General features: G+C 43.0%; 1 protein-coding gene across 1 annotated transcript in view; it reads left to right on the top strand.

Moving 5' to 3' along the window:
• MERTK (MER proto-oncogene, tyrosine kinase) overlaps window positions 1–22,280 on the top strand; it is a 112,524-nt gene that overhangs the window by 68,137 nt on the left and 22,107 nt on the right. The window contains 11 exon segments of the mRNA XM_030311141.2: window positions 73–256; window positions 2,554–2,563; window positions 4,563–4,626; window positions 4,628–4,702; window positions 13,260–13,358; window positions 13,360–13,414; window positions 15,684–15,836; window positions 18,748–18,834; window positions 20,328–20,427; window positions 21,781–21,826; window positions 21,828–21,865. Coding sequence (XP_030167001.1) covers window positions 73–256; window positions 2,554–2,563; window positions 4,563–4,626; window positions 4,628–4,702; window positions 13,260–13,358; window positions 13,360–13,414; window positions 15,684–15,836; window positions 18,748–18,834; window positions 20,328–20,427; window positions 21,781–21,826; window positions 21,828–21,865 — 911 coding nt within the window.

Genomic DNA, 22,280 nt, shown 5'->3' with positions numbered 1-22,280 from the left:
ACATGAGTGCCCTGTGTCTGACATTCCCCTCACCTTACTAACGCCTGGTCCACATTTTTACTCTTCCTTTAGGTCAAGGAAGTTGATCCGCTGAGTAATGGCTCAGTCATGGTCTTTAACACCTCTGCTTCACCACATCTGTATCAAATCGAGCAGCTGCGAGCTCTGGCTAATTACAACATTGGTGTATCCTGCATGAATGAAATTGGCTGGTCCGCAATGAGCCCTTGGATTCTGGCCAGCACGACCGAAGGAGGTAATCCCTGGAGCTCAGAATAAATATTGCCCCTAATGGCATGTGATTAAACAAATCCTTCCCGGGGTGGCCTGATGGAGAAATTTAAACTTTGCTTTGTTTGGTCTTTGTCCCTGGAGGAGAATTTTATTTGAGGTAGCCAATGAAAATGGGGGGGGGGGGGGGGAGGGGAGAGAGGAAAAAAAAAAAAAGAAAATAGGAAAGAAGATTTTCCCTCTGTTTAGTGACAAAACTTACACCTAATGTGTATAGGTAATATTTTCTTTTACACAGGGAGGCATTAATAGCACACTTTATGACATGTTATTTTGAGATATAATAATATAAAAAGTACTAATCATAGCATCAAATTTAAGAAATAATGAACACACACACAAAAAAAGAAATAATGAACGTGAAGATTGTTAATATTTACCAAACACCACGTTCCAGGCACCACATTAGGTGCTTTGCATGGATTATTTTTTTAGATCCTCGTTGAAGCTCTATGAACTAGGTTCTCTCTATGCTGTCTTGCTCATAGCAAACTTTATTTATATCTTTAAACTTTAAAGAATTTTCTGTGTGCTATTTCTGATTTCTGAGATTTTTTTTTTTAATCTTCTGTGACTATTGGAATGGATATTGTATTTCTTTTAAATTCAAATCCACAGTTTCTATTCCTTCCCAACAGAGCTCTAGATCAGTAGAACCCCTTTCCTGCCCTTACCTCTGGCCTCATTGAGTCAGTGCCCTAGTCTTCATACAAACTGTGGGACAGGTCAGGATCAGAAATCTTTAGGGTGTAAGCCTTGCACAAATGAAACTCTAGTGGGGCACCTGGGTGGCGCAGTCGGTTAAGCGTCCGACTTCATCCAGGTCACGATCTCGCGGTCCGTGAGTTCGAGCCCCGCGTCGGGCTCTGGGCTGATGGCTCAGAGCCTGGAGCCTGTTTCCGATTCTGTGTCTCCCTCTCTCTGCCCCTCGCCCGTTCATGCTCTGTCTCTCTCTGTCCCAAAAATAAATAAACGTTGAAAAAAAAAAAAAAAAAAAACAAATGAAACTCTAGTGCCAAAATTGTAAAATATCTTCTCTCAAATGATAAACAAAAGCCTTTGAGAACAATTTCATATGCTGTGTTTCATTTTCATCCAGTTCAAAAATACCTTTCTGACTTTTTCTTTTTTTTTTTTTGTAATTTTATTTATTTATTTATTTATTTATTTATTTTGTTTTTTATGAATATAATTTATTGTCAAATTGGGTTACATACAACACCCAGTGCTCATCCCAACAAGAGCTCCTCAATGCTCATCACCCGTATTTCCTCTCCCCAACCCCATCTGACTACTTCTTTGACCCATTAGTCATTTAGGTGTGTAGCTTAGTTTCCAAATATTTTGGGCTTTTCCAGAAATCTTTGTATTACTAATCTCTGATTTCAGTCTATTGGTGCCCAAGAACATAATCTGTATCACTCGAATACTTTTAAATATATTGAGATTCTTTTAATGGCCCAGAACATGGTCTTTCCTGATAAATGTTGGTGTGCACTTGGAAAGAATGTGTATTCTCTCATTATAAGGAGTATTCTATAAATGTCACATGGTTGAATTGGTTGATTATATTCTTACTGCTTTTCTGCCTACTTTCTACCAATTATTTAGAGAGAGGCATTGAAATCCATAGTTATAATTTTGGGTTTACCCATTTCCTTTTGTAGTTCTAGCCAGTTTTGCTTCAAATATTTCAGAGGTTATTTTGTACATAAATGTTTAAGATTACTGTGCTCTCCTAATAATTGACCACCTTCTCATTATGAGATTGTTTCTTTATCTTTGAGAGTACTATTTTTTGTGAGCTCTACTTTGATATTAATATAGCCATTTTAAATGCTTTCTTTTGAATATGTGATATATCTTTGATTCCTCCTTATTTTTAACTTATTTATATTTTCTAATTTAATGGGCAGTGACCTAAGTGTTTTGGTTTGGATACCCCGAAGTGTCAAAATTGGTTTCCTTTCCTCTGGGACCACTCACTTTCCCTAGTAAAGTAGTCTCCTCTGTTTCTTGCCTCAGGAATGTAAACATGGCTGCCAATATCATGTGGGGAGGAGGACTGAGGTGGAGTCCTCCTCATTCAGTGTACAAACTTACACTTGTTTCCCCAGTTGTCCATCTGGCCCCTCATTGTGTCTTCATCCTGCCCCAAGACCAGAGGCTTTTCAATTTGGAGAACAGGGCATCCTGTCTCCTGTTTTTGTTTTTGTTTTTGTTTCTGTTTCTGTTTTTGTTTTTGTTTTTGTTTTGAGGGAGTACCTAGCAGGTGTGTGGGAATAAGTTAGAGGGATCTTGAGGACTAGCTACTTCCTGATCACTTTCAATCTTCCAGTTTTAGTACCTGGGTGCACAGCTTCTGAGCCTGTCCATTGTCCTTTGGGGAGAATAGGCTTGTTGAATTAATTATGCCTTCTTCATTTCTTTTTCAGCTTTTGAGTATATGTTGACATTTCTTTTCCACTATTGACTCTGCTTTATCTTATGGGTTAATATTGTTTTAAATTCCTTACTGTCATTTTAGAGGGGCTTTAGGAAAAGCAGACATAAAGACATGTTGAGTTGGCCATGTTTATCCGTAAATTCTACAATATATTTGAAACTATACGATTCAGTTCATAGCACAGCTGTAGCTGTATGACATTTCCTAAGCTGAAATTCATTCTAATTGCTCCTAGTATCAGCAGAAATGAAGGTTAGAATACCCTTTTGTTTTCTTTTTAGGCATATCAGAAATAAATAATTTCATCTTCCAGAAATACAACTATAATCAATGGTTTGGTATATATAATTGCAATTGTTTTTATTCTTTCTATACATAAAACATTTTTTTATTTCTAAAATGGATAGTTGGTGACATGCCTTTTTGCAATTTGATTTTTCCCTCCATTAAATATTTTTTCATATCAGTACCCATGATCTACCTAATTCTTTCCAGTGGCTGGGTAGGAAGTATTTCATTGGAAAATGTATCAAAATGTATTATGTCATAATTATTGACAGAGCATTACATTTATTCCTTTTCTTCACTATTATGCCTCAATGAATGTAATACCACCTATAGGAGAATTTTTTAGATTAAATTTCTGGAAATAAAATATCTGGTCAAAGAGCGTATTATTTTCAGTTTTTATAGATATAGTCAAGTTCCTCACTCCCAAAAAATAATCTAATAATGACCTTAACCTGTTCCCAAATTATTTTGTGTGTACGTGTGTGTATACACACACACACACACACACATACATACACATATACATATACATGTATATATGTATAACACAAACATACTTTTTTCCAAAGTATTGTAACTTTTATCCTCGTATCCTTGCGAGAGATAACAGACATTTTGACATAAGTGGAATGTGACTTAAGCAGAATTTCCTATAACCAGATAGTGAAAACCAGGGTTAAATTCTACATTTTGACATCTAGTAATTAGCATTTGACCCTCTGGTCTTCAATAATAATGAGATGTCTTATGTATATGTATACGTATACGTATATGTATATGTATATGTATACACACATGTATATATGTACATGTACATTTTTAAAGACTTATTGTCTGATTAACTCTGTTCAGACCATCAGTAACCTGCCTTTGGACTTTAAAATGGTGGCTTCCCTTTGAGCTCTGCCGTGTTCCCTGCCTGGTACGTCTCACCCGACAAAGGACTGATCTCCAGTCAGTCTGGTTGCCCTTCCATCCCACAGGCGTCTAGTGGAAAACCCTGTTCAAGTTGTATCTGTTTTGCTTCCCCAGGAGGAGTCCATGAGTGCCACTCACCTCCTCCCTGCCTTTCCTCATCTTCGTGATTTTAGTTTAGGAAGTGCTTGCTTTTAAAAACTCATGTAGTATTTCAGGGCACCTGGGTGGCTCAATCAGTTGGAAGTCCGACTTTGGCTCAGGCCATGATCTCATAGTTCATGGGTTTGAGCCCCACGTTGGGCTCTGTGCTGACAGCTCAGAGCCTGGAGCCTGCTTTGGACCCTCTGTCTCCCTTTCTCTCTGCTCCTTCCCTGCTCATGCTCTGTCTTTGTCTTTCTCTCTCTCAAAAATAAATATTAAAAAAAAAAAAGCCATGCAGTATTTCAGTGCTCCTTAATTGACAAAAGGGTGAAAATCTGCTATTAATCTCAACCTCATTTGAATGCTTTCCACAGAACACTGGAAAACCAAACATTCAGAAACTGAGAATAAGCCTCTATGTGCTTTTCTCTGTGGTTCTTCATCATTGTCTCTTTTTCCTTTTGTAGCCCTTCAGTAGCACCTTGAACGTCACTGTGTTTCTGAATGAATCTCGTCATAAGGTGGATGTCAGATGGATCAAAGCCTCCGATTAAGCTGCAGGATGGGGACCTGTGGGATACCGTATATCTCAGTGTGCAGAATGCAGAGACTTCCGTAAGTCTGAACTCCGAAAAAGTGCACTTGTCTCCTTAGATTTGCTTCATTTATATTGTGTTAGAAGCTTTCTTTTTAAAGTTTATTTATTTTGGGGCGCCTGGTGGCTCGTCGGTTGAGCATCCGACTTCAGCTCGGTCATGATCTCGCGCGTCCGTGAGTTCGAGCCCCGCGTCGGGCTCTGTGCTGAGAGCTCAGAGCCCGGAGTCTGTATCAGATTCGTGTCTCCCTCTCTCTTCTGACCCTCCCCCCCGTTCATGATCTGTTTCTCTCTGTCTCAAAAATAAATAAACATTAAAAAAAATTTTTTAAAAGAATAAATAAATAAAGTTTATTTATTTTGAGAGAGGGAATGGGGCAGAGAGAGGCAGACAGAGAATCCCAAGCAGAGTCGGATGTGGGGCTTGAACTGATGACCCGTGAGATCATGACCTGAGCCAAAATTAAGAGTTGGACACTTGACTGACTAAGCCACTCAGGTGCCCCTAGAAGCTTTTGTTTTGTCATGAGAAGACAACAGATTTTTTTTTTAATTAAAAAAATTTGTTTAACATTTATTTATTTTTAAGAGAGATAGAAACAGAGTGCAGGCAGGGGAGGGGCAGAGAGAGAGAGGGAGACACAGAATCTGAAGCAGGCTGTAGGCTCTGAGCTGTCAGCACAGCACAGAGCCTGACACGGGGCTCAAACTCACGAACTGTGAGATCATGACCTGAGCTGAAGTCGGAAGCTTAACCGACTGAGCCACCCAGGTACCCCGACAACAAAGTATTATTATTGAATGAGGTCCCTTTCACTGGGATGTGAAGACTATAGTAAAAACTAGAGATGACTGAATAGTTAACAAAATTCCAAGGAATCTTTGGGGCTTTTCTCGCTCACTCACTCACCCATTCGTTTATGCATTCGGTAAATAGGTGAACTCCTCTCTGTCACCACTTGATTCGTGCCTTCTGGGAACTTGGGCTCTTGTAGGAAGATAGTTGAGAACTACCCAGATAACTAGAGCAGAAGGTCCAGAAGCTATATGGCTTAGCAGTCCAACAATTCATAGCCTCTTGGAAATTCCAGAGGATGCTTTTCTGAAGATTATCAGGGAAGAACCCCAGCCTCATAGAGAATGAAAAGGGGTAACCAGACTCCAGAGGACAGGGCTAAGCCAGCAACAGGTTGCCTTAACACAGCTCCACAGGAATAGGGGTAATGCCCAAGTGTGGATGGGTAGGCAGCTACCAGACAGGTCCCCTTCCCACTTGAGAAGATAGTTGAGGTGACACTGACTTCTTTGTGATGTAGAGCTTCCTATGGAAAGGCAGATGTACTGGTTCATCATCAGGACTGTCTCTTTACTGCCATCATGCAAAGCACACTGTTTTGTGTTGTTATATTCCTGATCGACCTAGCCCTGGGGACAGATCAGATTTTAGCATCCTCGTGGCATTTGTTGGGGGTGCCACATGACAGCAGTACAGCTTCTTGGCAGCAGAGAGGGACAGAGTCCACAGCTGCCCCCATTGACGACATCCAATCTTTGCTTCAGTCGTCGTCAGCTTCATGACATCCAACTCTTATGCAACTGCTGTTGTTTCCAAAAGGACGGGTGGGATTTATTCTTTGTCTTTTCCTGCCTCAGTTTACCTATCAGGACGCTGACTCTTGGAAGCGGTAGGTGATGGAAGTAGAGGAAAAAGAAGAGAGTTTGGAAGCGCGTGAGTTTATGTGCCTCAGAGTGATGATAGGGTGTTGTTTGTACAAGGCACAACCCTGCTTAGGAGCGTTGTCCTACGATAGAAGCCTCTTGTTTCTTGGTCTTTTGTCCCAAGGCACCCGTGCAGGGTCCTTATTAACTGCGTTTCCACACCGGCTGAATCAGGGGAATCAAATGCCTGTCTTAGAGGCAAGCCCCTTTCACCGTGGTGAATCGTGAACAGCACCTGAAGGTGCAATAATTGTGTTCCAGTTCAGTAAGGATTTTATTTTTCTCTGGTTGGCAGAAGGTTGTAATTATCAGCAGACACTTGAGAGGTCTAAACAGAAAACACCCCAGTTTGTTTAAAGAGTTCAGGTCATCCTTTCGACTTCTTCTGGCATGGGTGAAAGCTGCCTCTCCGGAGGGGACCTGAGCTGAGGCGTGCTGAAGGGCAAGAGTGGCGAAAGCCTCATGGATGACGCAGCTGGAGAGCCTCACGCACTAAATGCCCACAGCGCTCCGCTGCACTGTACATTCTGGTTGCCTTTTGTTCGGCATGGTCCCCTCTGCAGTGAGAACAATACTGCCACAGTGAGAGCTGTGACCTTTCCAGTCATTACCTCCTTGGTGCTGCTGGATCATCCTAGTGAGAACCTCATTTGCGTTGTACTCATGCTGCACTTTGTGCATCATGAGGGTCTCGTGACAACAAAAGACTTGGCGGCTTGCTTTCCTTAGGATACCATTCCTCAGATGTAGCCATGCTTCAAGCTCATCGTGGGCTGCAACCAGAGGCAAGTAAAAACGCTGGAGAAAAAGCTGACCCAGGGAGGATCCTAAAACCCCTGCCCTGGGGCGCCTGGGTGGCGCAGTCGGTTAAGCGTCCGACTTCAGCCAGTCACGATCTCGCGGTCCGTGAGTTCGAGCCCCGCGTCAGGCTCTGGCTGATGGCTCACAGCCTGGAGCCTGTTTCCGATTCTGTGTCTCTCTCTCTCTGCCCCTCCCCCGTTCATGCTCTGTCTGCTTCTGTCCCAAAAAAATAAAACGTTGAAAAAAAAAAAAAAATTAAAAAAAAAAAAAAAAAAAACCCTGCCCAAAAGTGAAGTTTCATGACCTCCGTACCCATCACCTCTGTTTCCTAAACTCCCATTCATTTCAGAAGGGCAAGAGTTAGATACAACTTCATCTCTCAAATTGTTCTTTCATTTCCATTTTTAGGAAACTGATACTAAGGTATACCTTCTTTATGCAAGACAATGGAACTGGATATTTTTGAAAAGCTATTCCCAGGAGTTACTCTAATAAGGGTGGGTTTTTTGTATGCGGCTTCAGAACTTTCTTGGAAGTGATCTTTGGGTGGGCTATTGTTTATACCTTTATTATCCCCACATGTTATATCACTTTCAGACTAAAAAACTCCTGATAGTTACTGTACACACATTTGCTATATCTTGATGAAGGTATCGACCTTTTTTTGTTCTTTTTTTTTTTTTTATCCCTTGCATTTCCTAATCCAAGCTCAAAAATCCAAAAGTCAGGAGCAAGTGCAATCTATTCTCCTTGAAGTTGGGGCCATGTCTTGCTCATCTTTGTACCGAGGACCTTGAACTTACTTTCTAGGCATTTATGGGGCTTGATGCGTGGACCTGACTGACATCCATACTGGCTGGAGAGTTTCACTCTGTGATGAGACAGGCTTTTGATGAGTGTGGACTAGTGTTTCCCATCCATTCCCATTCCCAGAAGTTGTCAGTAGACCTTCCATGAGAGAGGATTCAATGAGCAAATAAGTTTATAAAATATCACATCGTATACCCCTCTCTGGAAGATCAATAAGGTTTATTGGTAAGCTCAAGCCTCTTTGGTATTTTACAGTAAATAAGTCTGTTTCACTTTGACCCAGAATGGCCCACATGTTCAACAGAGAGACTCATCGTTATATGTGTTATTTATACAAAACTCATTATTATAGGATTGTAGTTCTAATGCTGGTTTAATTGTATTTGGAAGGGGTAGAGATGTTAAATCAGAAGGCGGTTTCATTATGGGCAGATTATTATGGGCCTAGAGACAACAGGACATGTAGAAATAACTTCTTTAAAGACCTAGAGAAGCCACAGTACCTTCAAGGATTCCTTCCTCAGGCCTAGACCACTGCGTCCTAACAAGCTTGGATTTGGGCATGAGCACACTGGCTCTTCCTTTCCTTATTGCTCCCTCTCACTCACTCTCAAAGGAGGGCAGGGCATCTGAGCAGGTGTCATGGTAAAGTATGAGAAATGGGCAAGGTTCTTGTGGGATAGGTCAGCCAGGGGTCTGGAACACTGCCGAAACCCAAGAATTAATCAAGGGTGATATGCACAGCTTGGAGGAGAAACCTACAATGGACGTAAATCGCATGAACTAGTCAAATAAACTTCTTGGTGTGAGGCATTAGGCAGCCTTGGTTATTTTCTCTCCTGTGCCAGGACTTGAAAGACACTACAAGGTCACTTCTGTAAGAGGACCTTGCATTTATAGGGAAAGATGATCCAAATATGGCACCTTTTAGGTAGAGGAATATAGGAATAATAATAACCACCATTGATTACTTACAGTGTGCCAGACTGTGTGCTTCATGTTGTGTGTGTAGGAATTCATTAACCCTTACAAAAACATCATGAGACATTAAAAAAAGAGAGAGAGGGGCGCCTGGGTGGCGCAGTCAGTTGAGCGTCCGACTTCAGCCAGGTCACGATCTCACGGTCTGTGAGTTCGAGCCCTGCGTCAGGCTCTGGGCTGATGGCTCAGAGCCTGGAGCCTGTTTCCGATTCTGTGTCTCCCTCTCTCTCTGCCCCTCCCCCGTTCATGCTCTGTGTCTCTCTGTCCCAAAAATAAATAAATAAATAAATAAATAAATAAATAAATAAATAATAAATTAAAAAAAGAGGAGAGAGAGAGAAAGGTATTACTTTCAACGTTTACCTTGAGGAAACTGAAGCTCAGAGATGCTGAGTACTTACCAGAGTCACAAAGCTTGGAATTGGCAGCACTGGGGTAGGAACCCAGGCCAGACTGACATCCAGAGCCGTGCTTTTCAGAGCCCACTAACCCCTTCCCAGATTCCTTTGGCTTTCATGATACAGTGTCTCTCACTCAAATTCCACACTGTGGCCTCTTAGCAAAAGGAAGTAAGAACAGGACACATTTGAAGAGTAAGATGTGAGTTTTGCATTGACAAATGCAAAATGAGTCCTGTGAATGTGAAGCCTGTTGAACAAGCCACCTTTGTTGGCGTAGCATGACAGAAGCTCTTATCTGGTGGTGCTTCCCCCGTTGACTGTTACTGTTCTTCGAGGCAATAAAATGGGCCTTATTCTTAATTACATAAATTATAGGGCTGTGAATTCTGACAGAGTTGGAGATCTTAACACCTTTCAGTGATTAGCAAACAAATGCCACTGCAGTTGTGCTGACCTTAGTGCCTCACAAGAGAAAAAAAGAAACTGTTTCCAAAGACACGCTATTACTTTCCCTACAGGGTCTACATGTATGTCATCAGATGTCTATTGTAAATCTGATTTCATTACCTGAAAATGCTCTTAGATTTTAAGTCCTCGAGGCTACGGGCCTTTGTTGGTGAAGTTGAAAACTCACAGAATGAGAAATTGCAGTTCACCCGTGGCGTGTGCCCCAGAACCAGACCACCTCATGCCAGGGAAACGGCCTCACCTTCTATGCTCTGCACCTGACCGTGAGAGAGAGCATACACACATGGGTGGCTCCTACATGGTCTGGTTTTAAATGGATTTCTTTGTCAAATTTCAAAATCAAATGAAAATAAATATTGGGGATATAGATATGGTCGGTCATACATTTGCTTACGTATTTGGCATCAAAAGAATTTGGATCAGTTGCATCGATTTTTAGAAACAGGGATCATCTTTATCATTTAAGGCAATTCTTAGAGAAAATGGTTGTGCTCCACTGAAATAGTTATCATGTATCTTTCTAATCACTACTTCAGCATTTATTATAGCTCCACCCCTAAAATGGGAAAATTCTTTACGTATTTCCAAAGCATGTTACCTGTAAGCGGTGGCTGCCATCGTTTTCGTACTTCAAGATTCGGAAAGATGACAGCAGTAACCAGGATGACTGCCATGTTGAGGCACTTAAGGAACAGGAGGTGGAAATTTCAAAGCTCCTTCTCTGGGTTTTCACAGTGACTTATTATAGGCCCTAAGCGAATAGATCTTATCAACTACTGGTATGTTTGTTTCCAAAAGGATGATTTTGTGTTAGGATTTCTCTTCTTATAGGAATTTAATTCATTCACAATTATGCATGTCCTCTAATTTAGAGATAATTCTCACAAATGATATATTATATATATCTTTTAATTTTTTTAATGTTTTATTTATTTTTGAGAGAGAGAGAGAGACAGAGCATGAGTGGGCGAGGGCTAGAGAGAGAGGGAGACACAGAATCGGAAGCAGGCTCCAGGCTCTGAGCTGTCAGCACAGAGCTAAATGCGCGGGGCTTGAACTCATGAACTGCAAGATCATGACCTGAGCCGAAGTCGGACGCCCAACAGACTGAGCACCCAGACGCCCCATGATATATTGTATTTGAGTCCTGGCAGATGAAAAGCGTGAAGCTAGAAGCAGGCCCAAAAGCTGTTTGTCAGGCAGGACATCTTTTGTACGTTCAGGAGCTGTTAGGTAGTAAATTGTGAAGCAGACATGTTATTTCTCAGGGGCCAGCCGGACTCACTGCAGGGCTCCATGACTGTGTGGGTTCGAACCATAGAGTTGCTCTGCTTGATGAGTTCCTGTCCCCCACCCAAATTAAATAGAGAATGACCAACTAACCCATAATCAAAACTGGGTTTGCCATAAATAAAATGCTCTATTTCTAAAAAGATATTGCCTGAATACCCCCCAAATTGTTAATTATTATTTTGTTTACTTAATTAATAAAAAAAAAAAAATCTGTGACAAATCTCCTTAGCATACAGTCCAGTGGGGTGGAAAAAACCAGAACATTTTAAAGCCATATTTTCCCCTTTTATCCCTTGTCTAAGATTATTTCTGAGACCTGATGGTCACTGCTTGTTTACATTTAGGAAGTCTGTGGGTGGCTGACCCAGGTTCCCCCTTGGTCACCAATGACTGGCCTGCCCTCCTCCGTAAGGGCTGAGCTGGCCCCACCTGCCCCACTGTTAGAAGGAATCAGCATGACACCAAGTGACCAGGAATAAAGTTACCAACCCAAACCAGGCGCCTGCTCGTCAGTGATCTGTGGTATCTGTGCGCCACCTGCGTGCTGTGACATTTCTCTTTCTGTCTGTGAAATCAGGTCTCCAAACTGCAGAGATTAAAGACGTGTTTCTGGGGTGCCTGGAGAGCCCAGTCAGTTCAGCTTCCGACTCTTGATTTCAGCTCAGATCATGATCTCACGGTTGTGGGGCCGAGCCCCGCATTGGGCTCTGTGCTGACAGTGCAGAGCCTGCTTGGGATTCTCTCTCTCCTTCTCTCTCTCTCTCTGCTCTTCCTCCTCCCTCCCTCCCTCTCAAAATAAACAGTCCGAAGGCTGAAATGAGGTCCTAAAACAGTCTTTTTAAAAAAATAATTATTTATTTTGAGAGGGAGGTTTGGAAACAAAGGGAAAAGTGTTATATAAACAGAGTTCTGGGGTTTTTTGTTTTGTTTTGTTGTTTGTTTTGTTTTGTTTTCAAAAATCACTTATTCCTGGGGCACCTGGGTGGCTCAGTTGTTGAAACATCCGACTTCTGGGGCGCCTGGGTGGCGCAGTCGGTTAAGCGTCCGACTTCAGCCAGGTCACGATCTCGCAGTCCGTGAGTTCGAGCCCCGCGTCAGGCTCTGGGCTGATGGCTCAGAGCCTGGAGCCTGTTTCCGATTCTGTGTCTCCCTCTCTCTCTGACCCTCCCCCGTTCATGCTCTGTCTCTCTCTGTCCCAAAAATAAATAAACGTTGAAAAAAAAAAAATTTAAACATCCGACTTCAGCTCAGGTCATGTTCTCGAGGTCCATGAGTTCGAGCCCGCGTCGGGCTCCGTACTGACAGCTTGGATTCTGGAGCCTGCTTCAGATTCTGTGTGTGTGGTGTGGTGTGTGTGTGTGCGTGTGTGTGTGTGTGTGTGTGTGTCTGTCTGCCTGTCTCTCTCTCTGCCCCTCCTCCACTCACACTCTGTCTCTCAAAAATGAATAAATGTTAAAAAAAATTTTTTTTAAATCACTTTCTCCTGTGTTTAATGGCGCATGGTGCATGGCAGTGGTTATAAAACAAAATAAGTAAAAGTGAAACCAGATTTTTGGAAATTGAGAAAATTGTGCATGTGTCACACTAGAGGGGAAAAAAAAAAACATGCCAGTGCCCTCCTCAAGGTAGATTTTAGTCAAAATTCTTATAATTGTAAAGAACAGGAGCCCATGCATGCTGGTTCAAGGGAAGTTGGCAGGTGGTCAATGTCAAGGTATAGTTTGGCTCTTGGGCATTGTACTGTGGGGGTTCTGAGGGCAGGGGTCTCCCAGAGCCAGGCTTGCTCTTGCCCTCTGGCTGCCTCTGCTACATGCTCCCTCTCTTCCAGAGACATCTCACTGACCATTCTGAGTGCCATGCCTTCACAGACTCACTTGGGCAAGGCCCTAAGGCCAGAGGTTGCAGCCAGCCCGTTCAACATCCCTGCCCACCCTTGGGTTCCGTTAGCTGTGCGCTGAGTAAGGAAGGGATGCGGTAGAGACACAGCCTGTGCCCCCTGGGAGGTGGGTGGGATGACTTCCCTCAGAAGGAATTGTGGGCGAGCAGACGACACGCCCCTGGCAGCTCACTGTTTCATCCCCTTTCCCTCCTTCTCTGTTCCCAGAAAGAGCTGTCTGAAGAAGTTGGCCAGAACGGCAGCCATGCTCAGATTTCTGTTCAAGTCCACAACGCCACATGTACGGTGAGGATTGCCGCCATCACAAAAGGGGGGAGTCGGGCCGTTCAGCGACCCAGTGAAAATGTTCATCCCTGCGCACGGTGAGAGTCGGGTTCCTTATCGTCTGATAGAATGTGCCAGTCCAGGCAATGCAGAGTGCCAGAGAGTAACCTGTGGGATGGGTATCTGGTTTAAGAATGAAAGACAAAGACCAGAAGGAATTTTTGCTCTGAGAAAGGTAGTTGATATGTTAACACACATCACAGAGCACTGATACCTGTGAGTCCTCCCACTGCCATTACTATTGGTGGTACTGAGTTACTGGAAAGATCAGTCCTTCCAGAATACCAAATTTGACTTGACTTACTGAATTTAGTATAAATGACGTATACGTGACTGAATGTTGGAGAGCTGTAGTATGGCTAGTCTTTAGGTCTGTGTAATGGGCACTGTTTGTTTATGTGCTAGTGTTTGTTTTGTGTGTTTTAAGCAGTAAAGCTTACCATGTTATTACTCACTCAAGCCTTGGTCCGTGCTTCGTGATTGATCGGTACAAAACATAAAGTGTTTCCTATAAAAGCTCTCCTTACACAGCATTGGGCTCACTGAGCTAAATGCTCAGCCCTGCATGCTGTCTTCTTTATTTGTTGGAGTATCCTTTGGCAAGGAGCCACTGTGGTGTCCCATGTGGCCCTAAAAGCTGTCCATGCTTCCATAGACCAGTGGAGCCTTTGTTCTGACTCTCACTGCTCTGGGTTGTTTGATATTAAACTGCTGTCGTAGCCTGCATGCACAGGCATCTGTATCAGTACAATTTTTGCATTTACAAGGTCTTGCCAGATATGGTCTTTGTATCCATAGCAAATAGGACTTGTAAGTAGACCATCGAGTTCCTGTCTGTTTGTTCCAGCGACCCCCAAACATGCTGAACTGGAGCCATATTACAGTTCCTGTAGCCCTCGGCTCTGTATCTGGGGAACGTTAGTAACTGGTGATGGCAAGCAAGACGTGTCTACCTGGTTGAAATTCTGAGACCGTGAGATTCTGATGCTAAGGGCACAGGTTAAAAAAACATCAGAGTTTGGGAAGACAGAGCTTTCATCTTTATATAAACTCTCCACCATTTTAAAAGGCTGTGCTATGCTGGCAGTCCTTGCTTTTTTGCACAATCCCAACATGCATACTTTTCAGCTGCCACAGTTTGGTTACATAACACTAGTTCCCCAATGACATGGTCCGAATTTGGAGTTACCGTCATGTGTTACTGTGAGTAATTGCATGAAGTATAAACTTTGCCGCCAGTGGTCCGGTCCACAAACCACTACCTAAATAACAGATGCTCATCGATGCCCATGACGGGTCTTGTTGCTTGTTTCAAAGTTCTCGGTAGTTGGACACGCACTTCCATTATTCAGATCACAATGCGTCTAGTAAGACCATAGCTTGCGTTGCCTCCTTATCTCCCAGGGACACACCCACATGACACTTCCTAAAATAAGTATTTGAGGGGCATCTGGGTGGCTCAGTCGTTGAGCATCCACCTCTCGATCTCAGCTCAGGTCTTGATCTCAGGGTGATGAGTTCAAGCCCTGTGTTGGGCTCTGCACTGGGCGTGAAGCCCTACTTAAAAAATAAGTCAATAATAAAATAAGTAATTGAAGGAGGGAGTTGGTGAACAAAGGCGAAGTGCAGAAAAGAAAGGAAGAGTGATAGTGTTGGAAGAGAAATTTGAATTGAATGTGGAGTTACGGAAGAAACAGCTGATACAGGAAGGCAGATATTGCCGCCATTGGGTAGACCCGCTATGCAGCCACGGAACAACGGTGAATGAATGAATGAATGAATGAATGAATGAATTCACATAAAGGAACTCTCAGAGATAGCTCGCAATGTGGAAAGCACAGGGGGTAAAGTGTTGGGGATGAATCCAGACCCAGAGAGGAGGAGGAAAATTCTCCACAGCACAGAAAATATATTCTCTCCATATCATAAGTTATGTGACCAGAAGACAGTACCATTCAAACTCCTCTTGAGACGTTTTTTACAAGAAATACAATCTTTTATTTCTCAATATTCCTCAATGTTTTTGAATTACAGTGTACCATATAAACACTGGTTTTCCTTTTTTTTTAATTCCTTATATATTCATAACTGATATGAAAAGCGTCACCCATTGATTGTTAAGATCACTTTGCGTGGTCTCAGCTTGCACCATCAGAGCGAGGACCGCCTGCGTATGTAGATCACAGATATAAAAGGATTAAGTTCTAGAGCTTTTGACTCTCTTCTTCCCTATTACAAGCTAATGTTTCTTATGTGTTTCGGATCCCAAAGAGATGTTTTCAATTGGGTCTGTTGGTATTTTACTAGGTTGGGTAGATTTTGCCCCCTCGTCAACCCCGGCACCTGGCAACACAGATCCTGTGCTCATCATCCTTGGTTGCTTTTGCGGAGTTGTTTTGATTGGGTCAATTTTATATATTTCTCTGGTCATCAGAAAAAGAGTCCAGGAGACGAAGTTGGGTAAGTTTCCCAGTTTAAACTGTTCTGCCCCGTGTTACCCTGTGCTTCTCATGCCAAGTAATAATGCCTCTCGTGCTGGCCCCGCTCCTCACATTGTACCTGGCTGGGTGCCCTGTCTTATGCACAATCCTGGGGACAGGCAGCTTCCTTAGTTAGGCCAATGCTACAGAGGCAGCCAGCAGTGAAAGCTAGCCTTGAAAGGGCTCATTCATCCATAGGCCTTCAGTACTCAAACTTCGTTGCTGTAAAATGAGGATTTTTGTTAGAACTCTTAAAAATAATCCTAACTGTTAAAAAAAAAAAAAAAAAATGAGGGCGCCTCAGTCAGTTAAGTGACTGACTCTTGATTTTGGCTCAAGTCATGATCTCATGGTTCCTGAGTTCCAGTCCTGCATCAGGCTCTGCGCTGACAGCATGGAGCCTGCTTGGGATTCTCTGTCTCCCTCTCTTTCTGCCCCTACCCTGTGTGCTGTCTCTCTTTCTCTCTCCCTCCCTCCCTCTCTCTCTCTCTCTCCCTCTCTCAAAATAAATAAATAAACATTAAAAAAAATGAAATGTATGTATAGATAAAAATACTAGAAGGAAATTCACCAAATCATTAGCAATTCTGAATAGTATAAGTGTGGATGATTCTGCGTTTTCTTTTTTTTTTTTTTTTTACTGTATTTTATACATTTTTTTTTTTTAATTTTTTTTTTCAACATTTATTTATTTTTGGGACAGAGAGAGACAGAGCATGAACGGGGGGAGGGGCAGAGAGAGAGGGAGACACAGAATCGGAAACAGGCTCCAGGCTCCGAGCCGTCAGCCCAGAGCCCGACGCGGGGCTCGAACTCACGGACCGCGAGATCGTGACCTGGCTGAAGTCGGACGCTTAACCGACTGCGCCACCCAGGCGCCCCTTTATACATTTTTTCTAATAGAGAAAACCTTTGTATTTTCACATTCAAGTGTAAAAGAATATCTTGTTCTAACTTTTCTATACATCTGACTTTATAACCAAACAGTAGTTAAATATCAACAAAAATGGGAAGGCGTGTTTAAGGCAACCTATGATAAGAAAGCTATGTGTAAATTTGTTTCTGGAACTCAGTTTTCTACTCCAGTGCCTCTGCAGCGCGTTTGGGTTTCTGTGAAAACCCAGTTTATCACTCATGGGGTAGAGGAAGTACTTTGTAAGATGTGGGTTGTGACAGCTGGAATAGGACAGAGTGATGGAGGGTGAATGACTGTGTTTTGGCAGGAGCTGAGCACCTTTATTCATTGCTGAGTCTTGGGAATGCTACTGGAACATTCCACTCCACTCCAAAACTTTTCACTGTCATGGAGAAGAAGCATGAGAGCAGAGGCTATCCTGCCCATTTTTCGTGTCCATCCTAGTCCTAAGGGTCGGGTACCTACAGTACTTATTAACTCTATCCTTATAATTATTATATCTCAGTATGTAAATTCTAAGAATGCCTATTTTGAAGAAATGACAAAATCTGACCCAAATCCTGAACATATACTTGACCAAAATGCATCCCAGAGTCTAGATGTGGTTTGTAGGCTCTGCAGAAGTTGTAAGAGTAGCACAATAATATGTATTGAGAGCCTTCTAGGTGATAGCCTGGGGTACAATGCTGAACAAAAGCAGGTACTACTTGCCCTCAGGGGTGCTCACAGTTCATGGAGAATCAAGCAATAATCACACAAGTGATTACACATAAGTATAAAATGGCAACCGTGTGGGGCGCCTGGGTGGCTCAGTCGGTTAAACGTCCGACTTCAGCCAGGTCACGATCTCGCGGTCCGTGAGTTCGAGCCCCGCCTCAGGCTCTGGGCTGATGGCTCAGAGCCTGGAGCCTGCTTCTGATTCTGTGTCTCCCTCTCTCTCTGCCCCTCCGCCGTTCATGCTCTCTCTCTGTCTCAAAATAAATAAAAACGTTGAAAAAAAATTAAAAAAAAATGAAATGGCAACTGTGTAAATCCTATATAAAGGGACATGTAAGAGTGTATAACAGGAGAATTTGACTGCATTAGAAAGTCGGGAAAGGCCTCCCTGCAGAGGTGAAACCGAGCTAAAATCTGAAGAAAAGAGCAGGTATTAGTTAGGCGAAAGACAAAAGGAAGAGCATTACAGCCAGAAGGCACAGTACATGCAAAGGCCCTGTGGTGGTAGGGAGCCTGGCATACAGAGGGGAAGGCACTGGACTGGAAGATGTGACCACCTGGGTTCTAGCATTAATTTTGTCACTTGGATGTGACACAGTTATTTTTCTCCCTTCCTTTTTGGAAACAAGTCAACAAGCGGAGCCCACACAGGTGAGGGGTTATGCTTCCTACACCCTTTGGGGCAGAGTGTCTACATAAAATATTTGGAATTCTTCTGCATAGATTTGTCTCTTCACCTCATTAATTATTCAGTCATACGTATCAGTATGGACTCATGGACATTCACTTCATACTTTGGATTAGAATCCAGTACTACTTTATTTGCTTGCTCAGGTTGTTACACTTTGGCCATTGGGAGCTTCTCAGTTGTTTTGTGTTGTCTCTCTCTTTGTTTTTTAAATGTTTATTTTTGAGACGGAAAGGCAGAGAGAGAGAGGGAGAGAGAGAATCTCAAGCAGGCTCCATGTGAGGCTTGAACTCACGAATCATGAGATCATGCCCTAAGCGGAGACCGAGAGTCAGATGCTCAACCAGCTGAGCACCCGGGAGCCCCATGTGTTCTGTTCTCAGTGGTATATTGCCAAGTAAGCCTAAAACAGAGCTAAGGAAAGAAGTCCATTTCTCCCAGTGGGAGGGGTCTTTGCAGTCAAAGAGGCCTTTCAACAAGCAACAGCTTGGTTACATCCTTGTGGAATCAGCATCTGCCCCAGCAGCCCTTTCCTAATAGTGGGAGATGTCTTTATTTTTATTCGCCCAGGAACGCCTTCAACAGAGGAGGTTCGGGAGTTGGTCGTCAATTATATAGCAAAGAAGTCCTTCTGTCGGCGAGCCATTGAACTCACCTGTAAGTTAATTTTCATCTTCCCTAAAGTAGTTAGAGCAAAGAAAGAACAGCAGATTAATTGATAGATTTCTAACAAAAGGCAAAGGAGTCAAAGGAGTTATTTTTAACATGCAAAATGTCTTCAGAAACCAGCAAGCAGATAGCGAGACATTGCCAAGTGCTTTCCTGCTGGCTGGTTTACTGGAAGTCTTGAAGTGGACCTGAGGTAAAGCGGCCTGTGTTAAAGACTCCTAACACCAAGAAATGCGGAAGGAAGAAGGAACTCACCACAGTGATAGGAGAGATGTGGTTAGAGGTCAGGATTTCAAGAAAAACAGCAAAGCAATTGACATAATCTCTGAGCTTATTTCCTGCTTTTTTGTGGCAATGGGCTCAGAGAACAATTTGCCAACATACTTTACAACAATTATGGTTTGAGTTTTGCTGATTCGGAGTGGAGCCTTCCAGTTTGAAGAGCGAGAATACACAGATGGCTGTGTTCTTGAAGACTTCAGAAACCATGTACAAGTACGTGCAAATATCAAGTCCAGGCTTCAGGATGTTTGCCGAAACAAGAGCACCAAAACAGATATAAGAATGATAGAATGCAGGGTGCCAAGAAACAAAAACTCACTCAAGGTACAATGTTACTGATTTCTTTACGTTTCTGATCTACAAGTTTTGACCTTTAGAGATCTGTTCTTGCATTAAAAAAAATTCTCCGTTTAGACCCGTTCTTTCCTTTATTAGAGGACCATCTGGGTAAAAACAAAATTTTTTTTCTTTAAGAGCTAATGTATCTTTTCTAATTGTCCACATTTTTTTTCTTTCAAAGGCTTGCTTATCATAACTATGGCACAAACTGCATCATTTGCCAAAATGTTACTGAATTGGTTAAATTCCTCTTATTGATAATGCTTATGGTCAATGCTGCATGCTGACACCTTGTATAGAAGATCGTCTCCACTTGCCCCCACGTGCTCAATTTAGCACGTTCTGTGTCATATTAATGAGGTTCCAGATGCCATAGGCAGAATAGGAGGGAGCCTGTTCTCTTAGTGTTTCCTGCGGTTTCTGCCTTCCTTCCCTGGCCTAGGACAGGGGAGGGAACCCAATAGCTGTTTGGTATCCTATAGTTAGCCATAAAATAGCACGTACGCCACTAGAAAGCAAGAAAGTACATAGCGACTCTCTTCCTTACTCCTTTAAATCAAGGGCAACCCCCACCCGCCACGTGAATCTGCTGGCTGCTGCACCCGTGGGAAGAGAAATATGGTTCTGATTTTTATAAGCCTCAGAATTAATCTTGCCCTGAAGGATTCATTTTACTCACGTAAATCATAGTAGCATCACCGTGTGATGTTTTATTTACCGACATTGTGCGGGAAGAGCCATGGGTACAAAAGGAAGAAAATGTTTAACTCTTTGATAGGACCATCTGATCATTTCAATTCTGTTCGAACGAAAGGGAGCAGACTGACAACCCTTACACGTACTTCGTCACTCCCTTACAGTGCGCAGCTTGGGAGTCAGCGAGGAACTGCAGAATAAACTAGAAGATGTCGTGATTGACAGGAATCTATTAATTCTTGGGAAAATCCTGGGTGAAGGTAAGCAGTTCATTTCTTTTAAAATGTGAGGTTGGGGGCGCCTGGGTGGCGCAGTCGGTTAAAACGTCCGACTTCAGCCAGGTCACGATCTCGCGGTCCGTGAGTTCGAGCCCCGCGTCGGGCTCTGGGCTGATGGCTCAGAGCCTGGAGCCTGTTTCCGATTCTGTGTCTCCCTCTCTCTCTGCCCCTTCCCTGTTCATGCTCTGTCTCTCTCTGTCCCAAAATAAATAAACGTTGAAAAAAAAATTTATAAAATGTGAGGTTAGCATAACAGACTCTTAGATACAGAGAACAAACTGAGGGTTGATGGGGGTGGGGGAGAGGGGAGAGTGGGTGATGAGTGCTGAGGAGGGCACTTACTGGGATGAGCACTGGGTGTTGGATGGAAGCCCGTGTGACATAAATTATGTTAAAAAATAAATAAAATAAAATGTGAGGTTAGAAAGGAAGCAGTTTACTGTAATGTTTAAATGTGTATTTATTGGGGCACTTGGGTGGCTCAGTCGGTTGGGCGTCCGACTTCGGCTCAGGTCATGATCTCGCGGTCCATGAGTTCGAGCCCCGCGTCGGGCTCTGTGCTGACAGCTCAGAGCCTGGAGACTGTTTCAGATTCTGTGTCTCCCTCTCTCTCTGACCTTCCCCCATTCATGCTCTGTCTCTCTGTCTCAAAAATGAATAACGTTAAAAAAATTTTTTTTAATGTGTATTTATTATGTAAAATACCATTTTGTGACTTCCAGTTACAATACAAGTAGGTTCTGTTTTATAATTTATTACAATGAAAAAGTAATGGTGGTTTTTTGCCGCTCAGATTTTGCATATGGAAAGGGCCTCTATGGTGTCTTACACGTACTGTAATCCCTTGAAAAATATTAATTCCCTTCCTTCATTTGAAAAGCAATTATTTGTTCGGTTTCCTATATGCTTTAAATACCTCTGGTTCTTAGGTTTACTGTTTGGGGCACCTTCCTAATTAGTTCCTAAGAACAAAGTGAAAACGCGTATAGATTTTGTCAAATTGATGTTAGGATGAATGATAATGGTATGAAGAATTTCTACTTTATACATTTCAGTAACATTTCCCGTGTTGTTCTGTAAGTTTCTTGGATCAGTTTCTAATGCTTAATAAATGATGAGCTGAGCTGAGCCTGAGCCAACCAAGCTTGGACAAACAGGAGGCTAGTGCATGGCCTGCGTCCCTGGTTTGTGAGCGTGGGTGGCCCCGGCAGGCTCTGCCCGGCTGCCGCATGTGGGTCACTCTCAGGCCACCTAAAAACAGCAGCCCGGGAACTGTAGCATTTTATGGTCAGGGGAGATTTTGCAAACTCTATGGAGATGTTGTTCTTCTTTACAGGAGGTTTGGGTCTGTGATGGAAGGAAAATCTAAGCAGCAAGATGGGACCTTCTCAGAAAGTGGCAGTGAAGACTATGAAGTGTGAGTTATCACGCATTAACCCATCCCCCCTGGGTCTGGGTAGTTTGCTTCAGTAATCTGGTGCTCTGTAAGGCCAGTGATGGAGTTCATGTGTCATGATCTCAGTCACTGATGGGTCAGAAGACCATCCAGAACACTGTGTGGTTACAGACAGAAAGTGAATGTAATGAGGTCCTTATAAGTGCATTATACATTCCTTACCCTCAAGGTAGTACATTTGTAATTTTTACCATACCTCCCTCTCTGTCTCTTTCTGTCTCTCTCAAACTGCTCTCTCCCTCTCCCCTCTCTCTCACCTAGTAGAGTGAATGTCTCCAAAGTAAAATATGAATTCCCGAGACAGAGCTGATCTGGCGGCAGCCTCTGACCCCAGGAGTTGGTCTGGCTGATCTGGCCAGCTTGGTGGGTCACTCCTCACTTGA

Source organism: Lynx canadensis, chromosome A3 (assembly GCF_007474595.2).
Source record: "Lynx canadensis isolate LIC74 chromosome A3, mLynCan4.pri.v2, whole genome shotgun sequence".
Taxonomy (NCBI): Eukaryota; Metazoa; Chordata; class Mammalia; order Carnivora; family Felidae; genus Lynx; species Lynx canadensis.
Note: the sequence above shows the minus strand (reverse complement) of the source record. Positions and strands in the feature narration are given on the sequence as shown.